The sequence below is a fragment of the Typopeltis vanoorti genome, chromosome 22 (assembly GCF_054136105.1).
Source record: "Typopeltis vanoorti isolate ZY-2024b chromosome 22, IOZ_Tvanoo_1.0, whole genome shotgun sequence".
Classification (NCBI taxonomy): domain Eukaryota; kingdom Metazoa; phylum Arthropoda; class Arachnida; order Uropygi; family Thelyphonidae; genus Typopeltis; species Typopeltis vanoorti.
This window is the reverse complement of record NC_143570.1, coordinates 13532318-13556563: the sequence shown is the minus strand read 5'-3', so window position 1 is coordinate 13556563 and position 24246 is coordinate 13532318. Positions and strand designations below refer to the sequence as shown.

Genomic DNA, 24246 nt, shown 5'->3' with positions numbered 1-24246 from the left:
TAAAGATGCCTTCTGGAAAAATAAAGATCTGCTCAGAAGTTCTGTGGGTATCGAGACAAAGAAAAGAATGATAAGAACATTAGTGTGTCCAGTTTTCACATATGGAAGTGAGTCCTGGCTTTTGAAATGTGGTGCTATACGAGAGCTCTGGAAATCTCATGGACAGAACATGCGACAAATGCAGATGTCCTACAGAGAATGAGAACACAGAGATTTTTATTACAGAAAATGATCCAGAGAAAGATGAGATTGGCGGGACATTTACTGAGAGGTTTAGCACGACAAAGGATACTAACAGTTTTAGAAAGAAATATGGGAAAAGGATCAAGAGGTAAAAAAAGAAGGACATGGCTTGAAGATATAAGTTCATGGACAGGTTCACATAGCTAAGCAGAAACAAAAAGGAAAGCCACCAACAGAGAAAACTGGAAGGACATGGTACTGCACCTCCTCACTCAGGAAGCTACATGAAGAAGAAGCACATGTCCTAGATCAGCGCGGCCTCCTTAGGGTCGTTAGTTTTGTGGAGGGGGGCCGTGAAATAATGAAAACAAATTTAAAATGTTTTAGGACTAAATGTGCCATGTCAAATGTGTATGTAAGATGCTAAAAATGTAATATTTGCATTTGATTTTTGCAATATTCGCTGTGTACGTTTTGCATTGAATATAAATACAATAAATATTATAATAATATATGTCTGTATTACGATTTTTTTTTTTCGATGGGGACCGTGAAATATTTTAATTTTTTCAAGGGGGGCCTTTACATCCATACGTTTGGGAAGCACTGTCCTAAACCACTGGATAAACACTCACATGAATGCTGCATTTATTATAATCGCAAATATCATTATGCAATGACTGGTGCAAACCATGCCTACCATCTAGACTCCACGAGTGTAATCTTGGAATGCCCAATCATCATCATCATCACAAACCATGGGCTCACTGCTCGTTGATGTCTGATACCTGTTTCACTATCTTCTTCTTCCATCTTTCTTTGTCCAGTGCACAGTGTTGCAGCGTTTTTTGTACACCCATTCCGCACCAGTCTTTTAAATCGTCTATCCATTCTCTGTATGGTCTACCTCTTCTGTTTAAACCATCCAAAATACCAAACATAAATGTCTTTATCTTCCGGTCATCACTCATTCTACAGATGTGTCCAAATAAGTGCAGCTTCCGTTTTATAATCTTCTGCATTAGATTCTGTTTTGGTTATATCATCTGAGAGAGCTCTTCATTGGTGATTTTCTGTACCCATCCTATTCTTAGAATCTTCCTGTAACAAGTTCTTTCAAATGCCAAAATTCTTTTTCTTGATTCCTTATTCATTACCCACGTTTCAGATCCGTACAGTACACCGCTGAAGATGCATGTTTCCAATACTCTTAGTTTTGTTTGCAGACTGATCACTTTACTTTTCCAGATGTTATCCATGGCCTTCAGATTTGTTCTTCCCTTTGCAATCCTGATCTTTATTTCTTTTTTACAGTCCATGTCAGTTTACTTCCCAAATATGTGAATTGTTCTACATTTTCCATATCAGTTCCATCCACTTGAATCTTTTGTTTCATATTCTTCTCACCAAATACCATTGTCTTTGTTTTTTCAAAGTTCATAACAAGTCCAAATCTCTTCCCTTCCTCATTTAACAGTTTCAGTGTTTTTTGTAGTTCTCTTTCGTCTTCTTCAATAATAACAATGTCATCTGCAAATCTCAGATTGTTAATTCTCATTCCGTGTACAGATATTCCTTTGGCATCTTCTTTCATTTTATCCATTGCTCTTTCTAAATGTGCGATGAAAATGCTTGGTGATATTGGGTCTCCCTGTCTAGTACTTCTGCTTGTTTTAAACCATTTCCCCAAATCATCACCTATTCTAACTGCTGCAACTGCATTCTGATAAACATCTTTTAATATAGCTATTAGTTTTTTACCAATTCCATAGGACTCCAGAACTGCTAATGTCACTTTCTGGTCAATACTGTCAAATGCTTTCTGAAAATCAACAAAGCAAGTTCGATTCAATTTAACTACCTAGGGACTAAAACAGCAACACGCAATGTTGTATTTACTTACTTTATTTGCGTACTGCCTAGTATCAAATGCTAGAACGTTCCCTGAGAATCGCTACAGATTCTGCTAGTATAAAATAACCGGAAAGAGGAAACGGAACGTTAAAAAAAAAAAGGACAGGGGTAGGAAAAAGTTCCTAAATGTTTTGATTAGCGAAAATTTTAAAACATTGAACAATTTTAAATATAGTAATATAGTTACGCTTTTTGAAGTAATAAAAAAGAAAGCACGTTTTTTTTTTTTTTTTTTTTTTTGCCTGTGCTTTCATATTTACATGTTGCATATTTATCTGTTTACATGTAGATAAAGGACCGACATAAAGCTAACATTACAACTTATCAAAAGAACTGTTATCAGTGCCTTTTGTGGGTGCTAGCGTTTATCAGCTTAGTTGTGGGAGCTTAAGCATATCACTACGCCCATTGCAGGATTACAAGAGTTACATAGCAATATGTCAGTTTCCTTTAAGCTTTTTAGTCTTCTCAAACATGATCAGTTTACTACTTTCGCAACTTCATAATGGATTCGATATGAAAACTAATGAAACAATGCAATTCAAATAAGTGACAAGTAGTACCACAACTATAAGAAATAACATTTAAGTTCGACATTCATCCATATTGCTCCGGCAGTCTAAGGAATGTTTAAGCAAGGAAAACATACAACATACAATGTATACAATTGAAGTGAAAACTCGCATACGCCACAAAGCGACATGAAGGAAGTTCAATTTGGTTATTTTAAGTGCTTGTTTTTGGTGGCTAAAGAGTAACAAATACAGAGTAAAATGATTATTGATGCAAATACCTTGCTTCCGGGGTACGTAACACTCTCGCATATCCACTGGTTTGGATAATTTAAAAAAAGATTATTATCATCATCATCATGCGTATCAATGATTTAGGCCTAGTGCGGCCTGTTCCGGCCTTAGAAGTCATCGTTGAATCGTTTAAGAGGACGTCCTGATTATTATTATCATTATTATTAAGAGAAACCTCACAAAGTCAGTGATTCATTGAGGTAGGTCACATACTCCCACCAGCTGTCATGCTACTTGAATTCATTCACGCAACCTCCAAAGGGAATCCATTCCGATTACGCACCACTCTATGAGAAAAAAAAAAAAAAGCTCTAATACCTTTCTTGATTGTATTCACTCTCAACTTCCATGGATGCCCTCTCGTTCTCCCCCCCCCATAAAATGAAAAACCACATCTACTGGTATCCTGTATGACCTTCTCAGAAGTTCGTAAGTCTCAATCATATCACTCCTCTTTCTCCTTTTTACTGGTATCTGCAGCACCCAAATTTTCAGTCTGTCTTCATAATCAGTATTCCATAATCCAGATATCACCTTTAACACACTCTCCACTAATCAAAATCACCATAGAAACTAGGAGACCAGACCCGTGCACAATAGTCCAAGTGAGGTCTTATTGATGCATTGTAAAGAAGCAAAATGACTTCATTATCCGTACATGTCAAGGTTCATTTCCGCATTGCAAATATCCTCTGAGTTTTATTCTCAACCTTTGCGATATAGCCCTTGAATTTCAACTTCCTATCTACTAAAACGCCAAGATCCTTAGCCAGCCCAGTTTCTTCTAGTATAATCCCACCAACATAATATAACATTCGATATCTCATCACACCAAAGTGCATGACATTTACTAACATTGAACTGGGAGAGCCATTTTTGCATGCCCACGATTACAGAAATCATTCTGCAAGTACTGTATACATGAGAGAAAAAACGAGAGAAAGCAAGAAACCAAGAGAGTTGTGGCACAGGCGAAGGCCATGGCATATATCAAGATCTGTATGATCAATTAGAAACAAAGGCAGGACAGAGAAAAATTTACCAACTAGCGAAATGTAGAAATAAAGCAGCAAAGGATATCTTACATGTGAGGCAGATCAAAGACGCCGAAGGAAGAGAATTATGGAGGGATGTGGACATAAGAAACAGATGGAAAATACACTTTGAGGGACTTTTGAATGAGGAAAATGGCAAGGACTCACAGAAGAGATAGGCAGCCTTCTGAGGGGATGGTGCAGAACATCAGTAGAGTGGAAGTGACGGAGGCCATGAAAAGGATGAGGAATGGAAAATCGGTGGGCCCCGACAGAATTCCACTGGAGGAATTGTGATGGGATGTGAAGGAAGTGGGATGCAGGATACAAGCGGGTTGGAGGAACTGGAGGGAGATGGCTGGAGTGTTAAGCGATAAGAGGGTGCCGATCAATCTGAAAGGCAAAATGTACAGTAGTGAGGCCAGCTATGACATATGCTATAGAAACTGTGGCCCTGAGGAAAAATAACATCAGCAGGATGGAAGTAGCAGAGATGAGAATGCTTAGATGGATGTGCGGTGTGACCAGAAAGGATCGTCTGAGAAATGACTATGTCAGGGGAACAGTGAAAGTTATGAACTTAGGAGCGAAAATACAGGAGGCAAGGTTGAGATGGTTTGGTCATGTGATGAGGAGGGAGGACGAATATGTGGGAAGAAGGGTCATGCAGATGGATGTGCAAGGAAGGCGGAAGCGTGGGCGGCCAAAGAAGAGATGGAGGGAGCTGGTAGAAGAGGACTTGAAGATGAAGAACTTGGATGTGGTGACAGCCCAAGACAGGAAGGTGTGGAGGAGACTCATTATAAACAGTGACCCCACTTAAGTGGGAGAAGCTGAAGAAGAATTCTGCAAGTACTGTATACCTCATTCCTGATTACCCTACTTATCTTTGCTTCATCAGCAAACAGCTGTATGTCAAATCCTTCTCAATGTCATTAATGTAAACTATGAATAACAATGGACCAAGGATTGATACTTGTGGTACACTACTGTTCACCTTAAATTTTGCAGACTCATACCCATATATCACTTTTTTGTAATCTGTCAGTCACTATTTTATAATCCAACACTCTTTTAAAGCTTAGTACTGATATCACATCAGTCCCTATTGTCGAATTCTAATATGTTAAACTTAAAGAAACCGAATATATCTTTGATATAAACAAAGTACAAAGAAGCCATCTCTTGTTATTCCTTTATTAATATTAATAACCTCGATTTGTTTTTTTTTTCGTAAAATTTAAAGACGTGAATTATATATTAAAGGAAATGAATTTATTACAGTAACATTTGTGCAATACTTGCTTAAATATATATTCTTTACATTTGAATACATTTGCTGTGAATAGTTTGATTTCAGTGCAGCAGAGCTTTTTGTGAATGCTCTGCTGCATAAATAGATATGAATTTTCAACGATAGTTTAACTAACGTCTATAACAGCTTAGGCAGACAGCTTACTGCCGCATTTTTCTACCACGAACATTTTGATGAGAGAAAATATTATGCGAGGAATATGACAAATAGCAATTTTTGAAATATGCTTCAAGCGTGTAGAAATTGCTACTTTTCACATTCATTGGAAGAAGCGGAGATTATCACACGGGGATCAAGTGTAATTAAGATTAAGGAAGACCCTTTCCATCACACACACATACAATAGTATTGATTCAGAAAGATTCTTTTAGTTCGAGCTTAGGGAGCCATTTTAACTAATAACTTAAGTCTCTCTGATGTTCAAGGACTCTTAAAGCGAAGAAAACTTCATCTCATACATGATAACATATAAATAAATGAATCCTTCAACACATTTTATCCCCAAGGGAGTAGGCGGAGCTCTTTAAGTCCTAACTTTTGGAAATCTAGCGGAAAGGAAAACATTTTTCACCTTAGCCATCACAGTAAACCGAGCCCGCTGCTATCGATAATTTTACAGCAATCGGGAAAAGAGCATAGCAGATAACCGATGTAATCTCGTGATCCTAAAACCTTAACACTCGTGCTGTTGTGTGAAACAGTCAGGGCCGGCTCTACCGACGGTGCAAACCGTGCATTTGCACGAGAAGGTAAAGTTTTTTGGGACGACAAAATTGGCATGAACTATACGAAAAATAAGGGGGAAGGAGCGGCAAAATATACAACTACATGGGGGGGGGGGAATTCCTAGGGGCTGCCCAGGAAACAGTCAAAGCTCTATGATCGAGTTTTATGAGATGATGGGGTTAAAAAACCAAGAAGGAAACCCCTAATAACCAAAACACATTTTTTGAATGTTAGTCAAGTGGGTTTTTAATTTATTGTCCTACATGTTTCGCCGATTTTTGCTATCGGTATCTTCAGGCAATACAATTGGTAAGCTATATGAAGGTAACAGACTAGGTTTTAACTGACAGTTCTAATTCATACAAAATTAGTATTGTGCGAGACAATGCGCGTGTCTCGGGAACATGATTTATTTGTTACGAGACATAATGTAATTGGTGTGAAAGTTCATTTCTTTGATGTTTAGTGATCTGATTAAAGCTTTCCAAATTTCCGGTAGGATTAGACCTTGATTCTTATTTAGGTTTCCTGTTGGACGGGCGACCGTAACAGCCTCCTTGAAGGTTCTGGAATGGTAGTTCTCTTCAATATAAGGCATATGACTCTTAGCCCACTAAATGAGATGGTTGGTAGAGGCAAAGTGGCAAGAAAGGCCTGAAATATCTTGTCTGTTGTTTCTGACATATCCTATATCCTTTCTGTCTCGTTTCGAAACTTCTAGAGGTCTGACCAACGTAACTAACACCACAGGAGCAAGGTATATTATATACTTCAGAGTACTTGTAGAATGGATGAGGGTCTTTCGGTGATCTTAAAAATTTCCGAATAGCATCGACTGGCTTGAATAGCTTTAGGAGTAGTTTTAGATGGTTAGCCAATTTTTTTGAAATACTGCTGACAAATGGAATAGTTATAGTACTGATGTATTGGGTGTCATCACGTTGTCTTTGTGGTATATCCGAAAAGAGAATCTTGTTGCAGTCTTTTAGGATAACCATTTAAGTATAGCTCTCTGGATATTGTAGTTAATTCTTTTTGTAAGTCATCTTGGTCTGTTGTGTAATGTATAGCTCTTTTCTTAAGCATATGGATAATGCTAAGTTTCTGGGATATATGATGTGACGAGTTGAGATGGAGGTAACGTCCAGTATTCGTAGGTTTTCTATATACAGACAGGTTGATACTGTTATTAGTTTTTTTTTTTTTTATTAGGATGTCTAGAAATGGAAGTTTTTCATCTTTTTCAATTTCTAATGTGAATTTGATGGTATGGTGGAAACTATTGATTTGGTTCGGATAATCCATTAGTTCTTCTTTTGTATGATTCCAAATGATAAAGATGTCATCAACATATCTGTACCAAGTTTTCAGTTTTGGGGTAATTTGGGATAAGATTTTATCCTCTAAGTCTTCCATGAATAAGTCAGCACAAGGAGAGAGGGGGCTACCCATGGCTAATCCGGTAAGTTGTTTGTAGACTGTTTTTTGTCAAATGAAATAGTTCGAAGTTAAACAATGATTGAACAAAGTAGTGATGTTTCTTGGGAACAAGTTGTCTAAGATGTTGATGACTTCCACAACTGGAATGTTTGTAAACAGAGATGTGACGTCAAGGCTTGCTAGTATATCATCTTCAGATATAGGGATATTTTTAAAATTTTCAATAAAATGTTGCGAGTTTTTAATATAATTATCTGAGTTGTGGATGTGTTATTGTAAAATCTTGGCTAGATATTTAGACAGTTGGTAAGTAGGAGAATAGATTCCATCAACTATTGGACGTAATGGTATACCTTCTTTATATATTTTAGGAACGCCATACAATCTTGGAGTCAACGGGTGCATGGATTTTAACTTTCTTATTAAGTCTATAGGCCAGTTAATCATTCCACGAAATAGTTCACTGGTGTCGTTATGGTTTTTTTTGAGGTCTAGTATGGTATAAGCAGGGGCGAATTCTCCATGCTTGCAACGCAAGTTCATTAATTGAGAAAGAAGTAATATTTATTTGTTAATAAATGCATGCATTTATAAGCATTCCATTTAGGCTTTTATTTTTGTAGACAGAAGATGTCTTAAGCTTGCGCAGCAATAATTGAGCTTTGCGTTGTGTATCGAAGGTCGATGCTTGCTTGTCTAGTCAAAGCTACCTTGGCTTGCTCGGTTGTAGGAGCTTCCAGGTCCTCGCTGCAGCACTGTGATTTCATGCGCGCGCGTAGCCATTTCCGCTCCCTTCACATCGTCTTAAACACAAAGCCATACGCAGTCAAAATAGCTCTAGCCAGTGAGCTTCAGCCAGCCTTTACAAGTGTGCGTGTTGCTTGGGAAAATTAAGTTACAACTAACTTTTTATGACGATGTTATTGACCAGTTCATAAAGAAGAACCGTAGGGTAGAATTTGTATTCAAGTAGCTAAATTGTAAAAGATAGAATATCATTTGTAAAATAAATGTTGTATTTGTATGATTAAATGTACATAAATTTCTAAATATATAGTTTCAAATGGTCAGTAATTCATTATTCCGCTAATCAGACTTCAAGCACACCTCTCAGTCCCTGAATGATAACAAAAGCAAGCGTGAATTTCAAGACCAGCATTCGCCCCTGAGTATAAGAAACGTTGCTACAAGGCAATCCGATAATATATACATATATTTTATACCAATACCACACACGAGAGGAAACGGGCTGTACCATTCATAGATTGAGAGCACAAAAGATCATTTCGATGAAACACAAAGCGTTGAATTCTTTTTAATATTTCGAGGCAACTAAGGCCATAACAAGGCGACCACACTGCATCTATCAGTTAGGTGTGTCCCCACAGTTGACAAACAATTGTAGTTTCCCAATGGGGAACTCTACTACTTCAGGAAAACTAGAAAAGGAATTTTGTTATTATTATTGTTGTTTAGAATTACATTGATTAGATATGTCCAAAAAGTGAGTGTAATTATGCCCATCAAATGCGTGTGTGTGCGCGAGCTTTTCTCCCGATTGTCTATTGTTCAGATTAGGGAAGGAAGCCTTGTCCTTACCACTTTCAAATAAGACGGCCTAACTCACCTTCACTTGAAAAGTCCTTATAAATGTTCCTTGCATCCTAGAATTGAGAACAAACTCGTTTTATTTTATTTGTTTTTTAATCCAAGGATAATGCCTGTTGGCGAAGCGAGAAAAACGACGGATCCAAGAATGGCGAGGTTAAGTAAGTTGAACAGTCATGTGAGTCCTTCCATATCAACTTCTGGTTCAGCTGGATTCAACATACTGAGAATAATCTTTGCATTTTTTTTTACCCTTGAAGACTGTGACATAATACTTGCTGTAGAACGTGTAGTTTCTTGCACTAGAGTTTTGATGTGGAAGGAGTCGCGGGATCATCAAAACTTGACTATGACAGTTCATCAGAACCGTCGTGACATCTTACTATTATTTGGTTGGAGAAATCTTCACAGTTGCAGGAGCAGCATTCACCAAACTTAGTGAGGTAACTATGAAGTTTCATCCTATTGCAGAGTCCTCTCCATCTGGTACTCAGATAAAAAACAGTATGAAGAGGAAATCATTTGAAGATGTTGGAGTTCCTTTGAAAAAGCAGATGTTGTAACAATCAATCCAGTTCAAGAAACCTGCACGTTCTATAGCAGCAAGTATTATGTCACAGTCCTCAAGTGCAAGAATGCAGAAATTACTTTCGATATGTTGAATGCAACTAAACCAGAAGTTGATGTGGAAGAACTCACAGAATCATCAAAACTTGACTATGACAGTTCGTCAGGGACGTCGTAACATCTTCAGTTTACAGTATCCAGAAGTACCAATAGAAAAAACAAAGCAAAAATAGATCACCTCTAGAAAGTGATATATTCTAGATGGAATTAAGAATATTAAGTAGGGGAGTTTCAACCTCAATGGGAACAGAACTCTAAGGTAGGACAATTTTTCACATTAAATAATAAATATACAACCTCTAGCTTTATTATTATTAAGAGAGACTTCGAGGGAGTCAGAGACTCATCGAGGGAGTATAATACACACACACCAGCTATCGTACTTATTCTTGAATTCATTTGGACAAGGAAACGTTAATACTAGACGAGAAGAGAATCTTGAAGTATGGTAAAGGGAAGCGAAGAAGAATCCTTTAGTTTTAGTACGATTGTCGTAGCTGCGTTGACATTAATCAGCGAAAGGTTAAGTATGGAAGGCTTCCTATCACCCCCACTGGTAGACGAAATGGGAATCTGCATTTAAGATACCGTTCGAATTTGACTGCTTACAATCAAATATACAAAGGAGGAGTTGCAACTGTGGAATATACCAAGGGGTATATGAAAGCCACACGAGAGAAAATAGGTAACATGCAATCGTGGGGAGGGATGATTCTGGGAAATAGATTTTGGATACAGAGATATGTAGGCAAGATGAGATTTGTTATTAAAGACAATTACGACTGTCCTGGTGTCTATCGGAGGTAATTGAAGACAGTATGAAGTGCAGCTAGTTTTTTGTATACTGCTCTTAATAAACAAACTGGGATACTGTTTTGAGATCGTATGGTATTATAAGGGGGGGACAGTAATCATTCCCCTTCTTTCTTTAACACTGTATGTATCATGTCCACTATGATAGTCTGCGGCCTGGAGACTCCCTGAAATGATATTTGGCCTTCAGATAGGGGTAAAAAAACCCTCAAACCCCTGGTCTAGATCATTATATGTAGGAGATGAAAGAGAATTATGATACCAAGAGATCAGTCAGATGTTTCTTTAGGAGATGTTTCGGTGGTACCACAAGGATGTAAAAGAAGTGACAGCATAGCAAGAAAGACGTGGAGATAAATTGCCTCAAGTGAAAAATTCGTCATCTCGCCTTAGCTAAAGGCCCAAGTAAGATTTGTATATGAATTAACTGTAATGAATTTATTAAATAAATAAATTTAATGTAGAAGTATCGTCTTTTCTCTCCTCCCCCCCCCCCAAATCCGATTCATTCAGAGGATAGTATGAAGGGATAAAAAATATTCGTTATACTTTATTATTGAAATTTTCATGCCTTTTAGCGCACAAGGCCACCGCCAACCTGGAAGATGGCAAAGTACGGAATCAATATCCTTTCGTGTGTGGAATGGAATTACCATAAAAAAATTTTTCAAAAAAAAAAAAAAATATATATATATATGCCACAGATGGAATTAGTCAAGTGTTCGATAAAATAAATCTAGCCAAGCCACTATATCACAATATGTGGTGACTTGCTGAAGTCAAATAATATTTATAGTTCCGTTACAGGAAGACTTTTAAGATTTGATTATACTTTCATAGGAATGTAGTTAAATGAATATAAGTAAAAATGAAATTGATATTAGCAAAAATATAATTTATTTTGAAACAGGAGTAAGCGCTAAAAGCAACAGATAATCACGTTTAAAATAAGCAATGGAAAGCTCTTCATATTCAGCAGAACTCCGACTCATGTTTCCCTTTAATTAATCTATTAACGAAGAACATTCTGCGACAATATAGCAATAAAAAAATACCCAGCAAGACATTCTTGAAGCAGACTTCCTCTTCTAGTTGAGCGACTGTGTGAGTTGAAGATATTAATCTAGAACGGGGACCCATAAGGGACGTTCTGTGACGTGCGGAGTTTACATTGTTTATTTCTGTCAACAAGCCGACTCGACGCCTCGGCCCGACTGCCTGACGACACTTGCTGCGACAGTACGTGCCGCTCGTCAGCTAAGGACAGCGAACGGCGATTGTCGTCGGTCCTACAGATACTGTGGCGTTCTTCATTCGAAAACTGATGGGTAATGACGTCAGAGGAGCCTTCAGACTGACCTCCGACAGAGTTGGAAAAACGATTTACAGTAAAACAACGATAACATTAGCGCCGGAATGCTTCAGGATCTGAACGTGACGTTCATGAGCTCACGTGCGCCCTTCATTGGCCCACCAAGATCAACCAGTGAGTCTAACTAAATTCGCTACTAAATCTGCCGTTCAATAGTCTGTTGTAGTTATCTTATACACATTTTCTGCGCATCGGCGCCACTGTCTCACCTGAGTAAAAAAGTAAGGTAATAACACATTGATATATTCGTTCCATTCGCCAAATGTCGTCTGCTTCTCTTTTCAAATCCGCATCACCGCCGAACTTCAACGAGCATAGCAAAGAACGTTGGCTTCTAGATGATGTGTGCGGTATTCAGAAGGGAAATAAAATGCTTTCAGATGGTCAGTATCATATAATTGAGTTCTAATAATCAAATTCCTGAAAATATCAAAGGAAGAAATGCTCTTGCTAGAAGTAATTTGATCTTATTTGCGCAACAATCATTTCAGATATCAGACGCGCCAAAAAGTCTAGACGGACACGTGACACCCTTTACCCAATCAGAATAACTTTTCCCTCGCGTCGCCTTGTAGCCTATTTTGGAAGAGTCCGTTTTACATTGAGGGGTGTAGCCGGTAGTATGAGTTTGATCTTTAAAAAGAATGTGGTATTCATACATACAAAAAAAATTTTATCTTCCTTGATAAAAGGATTAATATGTTTTTAATTTATGTTTATTGACTAACATTCTTCTCTTTAGATGAAAACTGAGTTTCTGAGATATTTTCTAATTCTATTCATAGAGTCATTCCAACCTTCCATCAGGCGCCACCTATTCTGTGTGGGGATGTTTGAAGTAGCGACAGTGGCGTGCATGTCTACCAGCGTGGTGACCGAAGGTTTTACGGAATCTAACATTGTTTTAGATGGTTTCTTTGCAAGTTATTGTAATAGTTAGTTTCCATTGGAAGTGATTGTGTAATAGTGAGCCTACTAATGTGTATTTGTGGCTGTATTTGTCTGAAGATAAGTGGAAGTCCATGTGTTCTAGTGTTCGTGTGAGATTACACGTCTCCAGCCGTCTCACCGGGCCTTCGGGATTTCTGGAGCCAGCAGAAGTGGGTTGCCGTGGTGTCCCAGTCAGTCGGCCCAAGGCGCCAGTGCCTGGACACTTTTGCTGTCTGTCAGTCGGATGAGGAGGAGAGTATCCCGACGACGGGAGTGAATGCCACCACGGGCTCGGGACCAGGAGACCCGCAGAGATTATGTTGTGCTTTCATGTTTCGTTCTAGACGAAATGCTCTAGTGAAACGTCTGTGGAAACAGCGGCTACTGCCACACGCAGACGATGAAGCCACATGGCCGATGGAAACTAAAGCTGTGGCACAAGCCATGTTAAAAAGACTTAAAGAATCGCAGCTTGAACTTTTAGTTCAGGCTCTGGAAAGTCGTGGTGCCGACACCACAGGCTGTGTGCTAGTTCCAAAGGGTGATCTACGGTTGGGGCGAAGGACCGCAGCCCCTCACGTGCTGTGTTGTCAGTTGTGGAGGTGGCCTGATGTGCAACAGCCGTGGGAACTGAAAAGGTTACAGTGGTGCCAATCTGCCAACGATCCACTTTACGTTTGTTGTAATCCATACCACTGGAGCAGGCTCTGCAAACCAGGTAAGTTATGAATTTTCACTTCAAAGGGGTATTTAACATTTTATTGTATGTTTATAAAAACTGACTTACAGGTGCTTAAATATCCTTTTAAAAAATCATACAGAAAGGCAGTTTTATATTGCCTTAATAATATAGATGCAGAGGATGATGATCTCTATTTGTATATTCTTGTATTTGGATGAACACAAGTGCTACAAACTTTGGATCTCTTAAGTCTATCAAGCCTATCGGTTAAATGATATGAAAAATACCGAGTATGTGAGAGAGAGAGAAAAAAAGGGAGGAGTCGCTCATTCTACCTTCCCAGTATCCAACACTGTCATTTTCATGCTATGCTATGAACTTTTATTTTAATACATTGATCACGATCTGAAAGGAAAAATGTTGCTCAAAAAAAATTTCTATCACTTACTGTAAAGGCTTACTGGCAATATAGGTATCTTCTTGCCTTGCAGTGTCACCCTGGGAGTAAGCAGACGACGGACATCTGCAGAATATTGAGTAGGTGGGGTCATACTAAAAAACGACCTACTGGACTTCCAAAGTCTGAAGAACTTCGGAAGTTTTTTATGTATATAATGCTCCATTATTATATGGATATAATTTATACTGTTACACAATACTGCAAAAGAATATCATAGTTTCCTTCAAATTTAATAATGATGAATTTCCCAGTAATCCAATTTTTAATAAATGATAAATCGATTGTCGATCCGCTATTCTTCTTATTTTTTAAAGTTTATTTATTTATTCTGAAACATCATAAATACTAACTTTTATCGTGCTAGATTTCGCTCGTTTCCAAAGATGATCTATTATCTTCTGAATTCTGCACCAAATAGTTGTTAGCGTTTTCAAATTTTGCTATTTTAGTTTGATGCAAATATATGCTATTATATGATAATAGCGAAGCTTGTTTGTTGTTTTATTTCTTCGGTGTAATAATTTTTGTTCTCATCGGTTTCCACGAATATTCATTCATTTCAGTGGAAGTTAAGTAAAAATCTGTTAGTACGTTCTGTTTTCATACACTATGTACGATAGTGTATCATACGTAATAGAATTATCGATGTGTTTATATTCGCCCAGTTAATCATATGTGCTAATTAATCAAAATGGAAATATTAGTCCTGCTTCCAGGATTCCCTCACCGAAGGGGATTTTTAAATTTTTGCTCTTCGAGAAAGATGGGAGAACAAGTTGTTTTGTAAATAACTTTGTTTAATAGAGCTGTTTTTTTTTTTTTTTCCCGATCTGATATAATGAAATGAGAACTTGAATACTTTTTCGTAAACCGATAAATCCGGCAACTTTCCTTACGAGAAGTTGAAAAACACTTAATTTTCCCATCTAAAGAGATAAAACTATGCATTGTAATATATGCTTTTCACTTTTAAAAGATGTCACTGACCTTTCCGAAATGTTCTTCCGTATTGATTAAAGAGTGATTATTTTACCTCATCCAAATGATCAGCTGTTCACATCAGCGGATTTTTTTTTTTTTAATTATCATTTCGCACTTCCATGGAAAAATCGCGGAAGGCCATTCCACCAATTACATGTCATTTTTGGCTGAATTTAATAATTGTGCATATTCTCATACTGGTTTGCCTGCTCTGCGGGGATGAAAAGCTCACATTTCCGAAAGTGCATATGGTTTTTTCCCCCCTCCTTAGTTAAGAGTTGGCACTTGAAGGGAAATCATTCCATCTCCGCGTGAGATCGGCTAACTCGCCTTTAGTTTCAGAATCCTTGATAAATTTTCCTCACGTCTATAATAGTTAAACTTTATTATTAAATGGAAGCAGTTACATAGAAGGAAGATAAAAACTATTTTCTGCTTGGCCATTTCACATATTAATAAAGAAACGTTTCCCCAATTTTAATATCCTTTTCATATTTAAAATTTTAAATTGCAGGAATAGGAATAGCTCATCAAAGGATGCATCTTGGGATTCCAGGGAAGTTCAGTAATAGCAATAATAATGAGTTGCACTTTATTATTTTGAGTTAATCCATGGTGAAGCATTGTTAGTAAATTTAAGTAGTATTATTTCAATATTTAAAACACCATCAAAAGAAAAATTGCATGTGTTCAGTTCTCTATATATTCCTTTTAAAAATCAAACCTCAAATATATTATTTTTGAGGGGTTTTTTAATGCACCTTTTTCCATTTTACAAATGTAATGCAGTTTTATGTATAATATTCAGTAAAATTTCTTATTTCGCTGGGTTTTTTTTAATATTTATAATATCTGAAGTTAATATATAGTCAAATTGTATTGAAACTTTTTAAAACTGCAACCTTCTCAAAGAAAACTTACACTCTATTACACTGTGATTGCCCATGACCTAAATATATTCTATATATGTATACATATATATATATATGTTATTTGAGAAATTTTCATTTATGTTATATTCATGTAAATATTTATAATAAATTAGCTAGTTTTCTACAGAGGTAATAAACAGATAGTGATCAAAAAATACATAAGTGTATCATATCCTTTCTGATTAGCTGTACAAATATAAATTGTATAAATTCTTGCAATGTTATTCCCTTTTTGGGGGGGGAATTATTAAGATTTAAACAAATGCTGAATGTGCATATTCCTCTTCTTAAGTATCTTCTCTAAGTATAAGGCAGATTTTTAATTTGTAAAGAGTTAATACAGTTAGTAAAAGGCTAATCATTAATTACATCACACTCTTGAATTGAGAGAAAAACAATGAATGGGACTTTACTTTTTTTAAATCAGGATATAGGAAACTGGCCTGTCTGCTCCCTAACCAACAGACTGTGGGTTCAGAAAAATTAGATTAACTTATGTGGCTAAAATATTTAACTGATATAAAATTTTCATCTTAGTATCAAAGGACATCTTTAGTGCAAAGAAATAATGGAACACAATAAAATACAACTAACAAAAGAATTTTAAAAAGCACTGCCACTGATCTGGCAAATGAAGGCCAGGTAATAATGCTTCACAACTTTATAAGGATGTTCCATAAGGAATCTGCTCTTGTGTAGAAGTTTTTTCATCCACAAGGCACTGTTCTGAGTAGAGATAGCATGTTCAGCCAGGCCAGACTGCTCAGGTTTCTGATACCTAATATCTGCTTATACTTATTAATGCTTTTCATGACAGACCATAGGAGATCTATCAGACTGACAAATAAAACACAAGAGCAAGGAATCCACTAGACACCTGCAAGGCTAAGTGGAGGAATCCTGTCCTGAGGTAAAGAAAGGAAAGTGGAAATTAGCAGGAAGGATGAAAGGACACAACAGTGTTGAGATGCCTCAAAACTTTTGCAATACATTCCAATATTCTGTTAACATAGGAATATGAAGAGGAACATGAGAGGTTTCTTCTTGAGATAAGAATACAGAGCCTGAAATTGTTGAAAGATTGACAATAAAGAACTCACTAAAACCATTTTTTTGAAAAGCTGATTTGATATAATTCAACTCTTGTGAAGTAATAAGTCCTCTGTAGAACACAAATTTAATAAGATCTGGATGTTCCCAATTTTTTGACTGAGATGATGATGATGTGACATTGCCTGCATATAATAGTCTATATGTGTTTTTATGCCTAAGTGGAGGAATATCTTTATAAGGGAATTTGTGAACCCTTTATTACATTATCCTAAGTGGATCTGTAATGTAGGTTGTTTTTTTTTTTGCTGTGGTGGTGGTGAAATTCTTCTGTTATTTGTATTCTATTATGTTCTGTTATTCAGTTGTACTGAAAATTCTTTTTTGATATTTTAATCATGTAAGTTACCCATCTGTAATTTTTCTTTTAAACCATGCCTGCTTATATTCCTATCCTTGGTCAGGCTGTGAATTCGAATCTCGCTGTGGACATAGATGTTTATGAATATCTTTAGGTGGTAGGTGGTATGAATTTCACTGCTCAGTGAGATCACCACTCTGCTTTTTAAAGGCTTGAAATAGCTTGAAAAAGTTCCATATTTGGTATCTACAGTAGGGTTTCTAGATTATGTAATTACTTAGCCCACCCACAGTACTCAGATACCATTAGAATCATGGGTTTACAACCTTTTTTGGAGAAGAGAATTCAGTGAAATAAAATAGCATACAGAAATATGATTTTCGTTTAGGTCAGCAGTATCATTATAATGGTTGAAGTTTCATTGTGTATATTTTTTCCCAACTGCAAAAACAATTCAGTAATTTTTTGTAAGAATGTATATGAATGAAATTACATGCAATAGCACATTTGTTCCAGTACATCTTAGAAAAATGGAATGGGGGGGGGTTGCCATGAAGAAGAGTTATTAAGCTTCTGCTAAAGCTTTAATGAAAATCAGTTTGCACAATGAATGCAACAAAAGTTCCTTGGAAGTTTTTTTTAAATATTGTGGCCCTCCCCAACAGTATCCTAAGATTTTTAAATGAAAAATGAAAGGAACAAGGACAAGAAGCCATCTCTAGAACTTGCAAAAGGAGGTGATGAGTAAAAGGGTAAGAAGCAAGTTTTTTTTGCATGGAGTATGGAATGCATTGCCTATGAGGATGGTGAATGTGCAGACTGTGGATGATTTTAAGGAGTGGCATGATAGACTTCGTGTTTACTAGTGTTGACCTCCCTCAATGAGTCTTGTGACTCCATGGGGGGAGGGGTCAAGAAAATAATAATAAAATTAGCTAAACTATGAACAAGATTTGAAGTTAAACAGAGAAAGTCACTGATGTATAGGAGGAAGAGTGTGAGTGAGAGTACAGAACCATGGGGATGCTCCAGCACTGATAAAGAAATCTGATAAGAAGAAGCCATCCATCATGGCATGATCAGATGCCTTGGAAATATCAACAGCTACCACATGAGTTTCTCCATGACTTATGTCTAGGAGTAGGTAAGATTAGAAAGGAAATCTACTGTAGAACAGGAATAGTATAAGCCATATTGTAATCACTAATCATCATCATGTGTTGATGACCTCTTCCATCATGTTTGAGAGCATTGAGATGAGGGAGTTGGACAATAGTTTGAAGGCCGACTTTTATTTCTCTTTTTAATAACAGGCTGGATAAAGGCTTGCATCCATACTGTTCAGTACATACCAAATTAATACAACAGCTTATATAGGCTTTACAGGATGGGTATTTAATTCTGGAGCACAAGTTTTGAGCAGAACTGAAGGGATACCATCTGGGGACTTATCAGTATCAAGGCTAAATGAGGATTTTTCTGATGTCCTTCTAGCAAAAGATCAGCAGATGCATGGTGTGACAAATTTGTGGTCTTGTAGGAGGTGATTTATTGTTATTTGCCTTGGTCATCTATACAAGAGTCAGATTTAAAAACTGTTGCCAAGAGGTCAAATGGCCTGCAGATGGATATATCATCTGCAGGTTATATATCCATAATTTTTCACCTGAAATCATGATCATAAGACAGGTTAATGACATATAATTTTTTAATGAGAAATTTACTTTAGAAATAATTATGTTGCATGAAAACAATTTTTAAAACTCTTTATAAACATCCATACCATAGGTCATAGCAACTTTCATTGTCCAGTATAGCATACAATCAACTTGTATGTTTGGAAGTCTGAAATGGCAAAAAAAAAAAAAAAACACATTCTAACTGAAGCATATCTTCTAGCTTATTAATACTATACTTTACAGTCTTTCACTGATGTAATTGCTATTAAAAAACAAAAATATGCCTTATAACAAATCCATCATTATTTACTGCTACTAAAATATTCCTCGATTACAAAGATTTTTAAAATATCTGAATGTCACTATTCTTTTTACTTCCATTAAATATTTTCAAACAGAAATAGTTTAAAAACATTACATGTATATGAAATGAGAGTAATATATATGAGCTTATTTGCAGTTTTCTTAGCAGTTAAGTGCTGATTTGATAAATAGTACCTCCCAGTACTAGTTTTGCTCAGTATAAAACATCATGGAAGTAATTTGTTATAATAATGAAGTTGATTCAGTAAAGCAAAGATGAGTTAGAAAGTAATTAACCATTATACAAACTGCAAAGTTTTTGTTTTAACAAATTTTAATCATTTTAAAATTAACAGAATAACACAGAATCCATCAATTAGAATAATATTTAATCAAAATAAAAATTTATTTTTAACAGTAGTATGTAAAATTTTGTATAATAATCCCCACCCCAAAAGAGTGAGTTTTTATGCCCTTGAAAATGGTGATGGAAATGCTGAATAAAAAAAAATGAACATCTTTATCTATATTTATTCCATGCTATTCTTATTTTGATTACTTAAATTAAATCCCTGGAAAATATTTCTTCTTAGTTAGCTGAGCAGATATCATCTCTGATCTCCAATCCACAGGTTGTAGGCTTGAATTCCATCATGGTATGGATATTTGTGAATGTTTTTGGATGATTTTCATTGCCAAGTGTAGGAAGTACTTACTGGAGGCATAAAGTGTCTTGTTTAGTTAGCCCACTCACAATACTAATGTGCTATAGGTTTATAATCCTTTATGGGTGGAACTTGAATCATATAAGCACTCAAAATGACTATATAAAATTTACCATTGATATGTGGTGGGCTCTTTCATAATAAACACACATGTTTCATCCACAGAGAATACTGCTTACAAAATGACAAAAAATGCATTTTAAGAAATTCCATGTCATTATTCAGAAACATACCATCACTAGAGCTTTAGTTACTAAAGCAAAAATGCATCTATCCTCATAACCTGTTGAAATAGAAACTGAATATCATACACAACTGTTTAACCCAGTGAATAGCCACTGGGTTAAACATGCCTGTGCAATTAAGAAAATTATCTGCAGCTCTCCATAAAGAGGTGATTCACATTGTACCAATAGAGTTACACATTGTTTATTACATTTCGAAGTATACAGTTACAATATGTTACTGTATACTCTACATGAAATATACAGCATTTATTAAAAGTTATAACATTTGAATCATGTTCATATTTATTAAGTTCGCATAATCTGTTCCAAAGATCAGCTGAACCCTCTTACTCCACTGGGTGTACATGATCCCAGTTTCTATCCCCCCCCCCCAATTTCTTTGTGTTTTTACAGGATTAGTTAAATGTAGCAATGTAACATCTCATTGCTACAAAATGAGCAAAATAAAAATTAACATGGCCAAATGCAAGGCTGCTTGATTTTTTCAGAAAGATGCAGTAGGATAACATAACTTTTTAAAATCTGTTAAAAATATTCAGAGAAAACAAAAATTAGTCTTTCTTTAAGTCTAATATTGTAATTTTTTTTTCAAATTACTTTTGTAGATTTTACTTTGTAATATTTTTTATTGTAATCTCTATCACGAAGGCTCAGAAACCTGTAATATATTAATGCTACATTGGACATATTGTAAAACTGGGAAATGTTGCTAAAAGAAGCTTATATTTCTTGTGACTGAGATGAATAGAATCAGCACAGTGAGTTTAGAGTTGGACTGTAAATGGAAGGAAGGTGACTATTAGTGGCCATCTACAAATGTATGATTTTTAGGAGAACAGTGAAATCATACATTTGTGGATGGCCACTAATAGTCACCTTCCTTCCATTTAGTGGACAAATTTAGTGAAACTTCAATTCACTATTATAGATCTCAGTTCAGCTGAATAGTGACCATTGAACCATTGAAGTTTCACTAAATATTTCTTGCTTAGGAAAGCTCTAGATACTTCCAAAAAAAAGGTGAAAATAGAGTAGATTGCTGGCCCAGCTGGTTGAGTGATTAACATACCTGCTCTCCAATCAACAGGCTGTAGGTTTGAATCCCTCTGTGGGCATGGACATTTGTGATTTTCTTCAGGTAGGAGATAAATTTCATTACCGTAGTATGAGACCTCCTCCTCACTAATTGGAGGCATGAAGTGGGTTGAAAATGTTCCATGTTTGGTCTCTAGAGCAGGGTTTCTAGACTATGTAAAAACTAAATTAAAAATATGAAAAATATATATCAAACTGATGAATTGCCCACTCAGTCTCCAAAAGCTAGATAGGGTTGAAATGGCCTTACCTACTCCCTATAAGGGAATAAAAGGCATTAGCTGATTATTTTATTTATACTAATAGAAAAAAATCCTTAGCTCACCCACAGTACAAAATGTATTAAAGGTTTGCAAATAACCTTTTGTGGGTGGAAAAGTGTTAATCAAATCTATGAAACAGTGTTGATTAAGGATTTGTAAAGAATAAGATGTAATTCCTGGGGAGGGGGGGGAGCAATTCCAAAACCAATATAACATCATTTTAGGATGACCTCTCTAAGTGCATTATATATGGTAGCTTTCCTTGCATCCAAACAAATTAGCTTCTTTTTCTTCTTCCACTCCAGGATATCCCACTCCTCTGTTGCAGTGTCACAACACTCTTAAGACCACCTCTCTCCATATGTTGCAACACAAATTTAAAAATATATTTTTAAATCTATACATCCCCTTGAGAGTACATATCAGGACTACATATCTCATCATCTCATTTGGTGATGAGATGTTTCGCATTTAAAAATTTCAAAACAAGTTTTTATTTTTGCAAAAATTAATAATATGATGCATTATTATATGGAGTAATTGCATATAATAATATTTTGATATCACTAATTGGATTCCCTTTGTATTCTACAGCTTGCTTTCCAATGAATTATAAGTATATAAAAAGATTTCTGAATGCTTTCTAAAGTTTTTAAAATATTTTCATCTCTTGTGCTGATAAATTCAGATTTTTTAAGAAAATTTCAGCCTCTTAGTGATAGACCCCCCCCCCCTTCCTTCTAAGAGTGACTTCATTTAAGACTAACTCTTTGTGCCAAGAAAAGATTGAGGTTTTCATTCTTCCAAGAAACAGTTTTCATTTTGAGTACCTAGGTATCATTAAAAATAGAATCAGGTGTTAACTAGAGATCACAGTTTCTAGGAAATGCTGATAAAAGAAGCTTGTTTCATAGGGTAGTAGTAGGATTGAATGATTAGTATATATCATTATATACGTTAGGATGAGCTGGAAGAGAGGGTCTTTAATAAATGTATTAATTTAAATAGTTCTGAGGAGAATAGTGAAATTAATGTCAGTTCAACTAAACAGTGGCATTTTTAAAATAGAGTGTCATATATATGGTGACAGAAAGAAAATGATCAAAGGAAATGCCGAAAAAAAAAATGAATGGATGTGGAGAGCATGAGGCAGTGCAAAATTACAGAGGAATTTATCAATGACAGCAAAAGCAAAAGGGGGGGGAATAGCAGATCCCAAGTGAAATACACAATGTAAAAGAAAAGTAAGTGGTTGTAGAAGTGACTACAGAAGAGTCAGTGAGCACTTGTGAACTCAGTTAGGCTTTTATAGATATTACCTAGTGCAACTGAAGGGAGGAAAAAAAAAAAAAACTTACCATAGTAACTACATTTTAATTATTTGCTAACTGCAGTGATAATATAATATTGATGGCATAATCAATATTATTTATAACTAATCAAACAGTTTCCTTCATATAATGCAACAAGGTTGGCTTCTCTTCTTCTGGGGGGGGGGAGACAATAATGTTTTGAAATTTTTACCTAAATGGTAACTGCTGCTAAGACCATCAAATTTTAACTAAAACAGCATAAAGATTTGGTCAATCCCTATGACAGCGCTGCATTAGGATTTTACCTAATCTAAACAGTAAGAGATGGGATCAACAAATTCACTAAAGCTGCAGATCTATATAAGTGTTTTGAAATGCCCTCTTTATAGTGTTTTACAGCCTGAAGGACAGGAAAAATTTGCAAGAGGGGAAAATGATAAAATCTGGGTGATGTGGGCGAACCACAGGAATGTTGGACTGGCTACGAATTACTGAATAAGCAGAGCTACAGAGGGTGGTATGGCATAACACATAATTGTGCTGCAGAAAACAGATGTTAGCAGACCATTTGTGAAGATGCTTTTGATAAACTGTATCTGATATGTTGGAAAATATCTCTGTAGATGGTCCGTGATTTATGATTTGGATAAGTAGAAAATTTCAGGATGTATCAGATCCTTTGGATCAGAAGCAATATATATTTTCTCTAAACTGGAGCAACTCATTATTCCTATTCTGAAAGCTTGGCTTGAGTGGTTAACATACAGCTCTCCAGCCAGCAGGTTGCATGCTTGAATACTACTATGGGCATAGATGTTTGCAATTGGCCAAGTGGTCAGCATATCCACTTTCCAGCCAAAAGGCTGCAGGTTTGAATCCCGTTGTGGGCATGAATATTTGTGACTGTCTGTGAAAATACTAATGGTGGTGGGCGGTAGATGGTGTTGGTGTAGATGATGATGGTAATTGCAGTTCCGTTATAGTTGGTGGATTGTGAGTGATGAAGACAGAGGGTTGTAGAGCAGGTGCCCTTCCTCGATGAGTCTTTGGACTCCCTGGAGGTGTCAGATAATAATAATAATGATGTCTTTAGATGGAAAATGAATTTCATTGTTCAGTGTGAGATTACTGACAAGATTATTGGAGGCCTGAAGTGACTAAAAATTAGATGTTTGGCCTCCAGACATCTAATTTTCTTCGATCATTTTCCAGACCATGTAAAATATCAAATATAAAAAAATATTCCTTAGCCTGTCCACAGTAATAATATTACTATAGGTTTACAACCTTTCATAGGTGGGATACACATAAAAAAACGTAATGAATATTTTGGATGAGCATATAAGTTTTCCTTTATTCATGCCTTGTCACTGTTTGATTTATCAA

At 36.0% G+C, this 24246-nt stretch overlaps 1 protein-coding gene across 1 annotated transcript in view; it reads left to right on the top strand.

The window, feature by feature from the left end:
- Nucleotides 1-11390: 11390 nt before the first annotated feature.
- The window catches only part of LOC150094168 (SMAD family member 6-like), a 56375-nt gene continuing 43519 nt past the window's right edge, over nucleotides 11391-24246 (top strand). Inside the window, exon 1 of the mRNA XM_090412065.1 lies at nucleotides 11391-13486. Within this exon, the coding sequence (XP_090268191.1) occupies nucleotides 13099-13486 (388 nt within the window). The 5' untranslated portion in view covers nucleotides 11391-13098. The remainder of the gene's footprint in view (nucleotides 13487-24246) is intronic.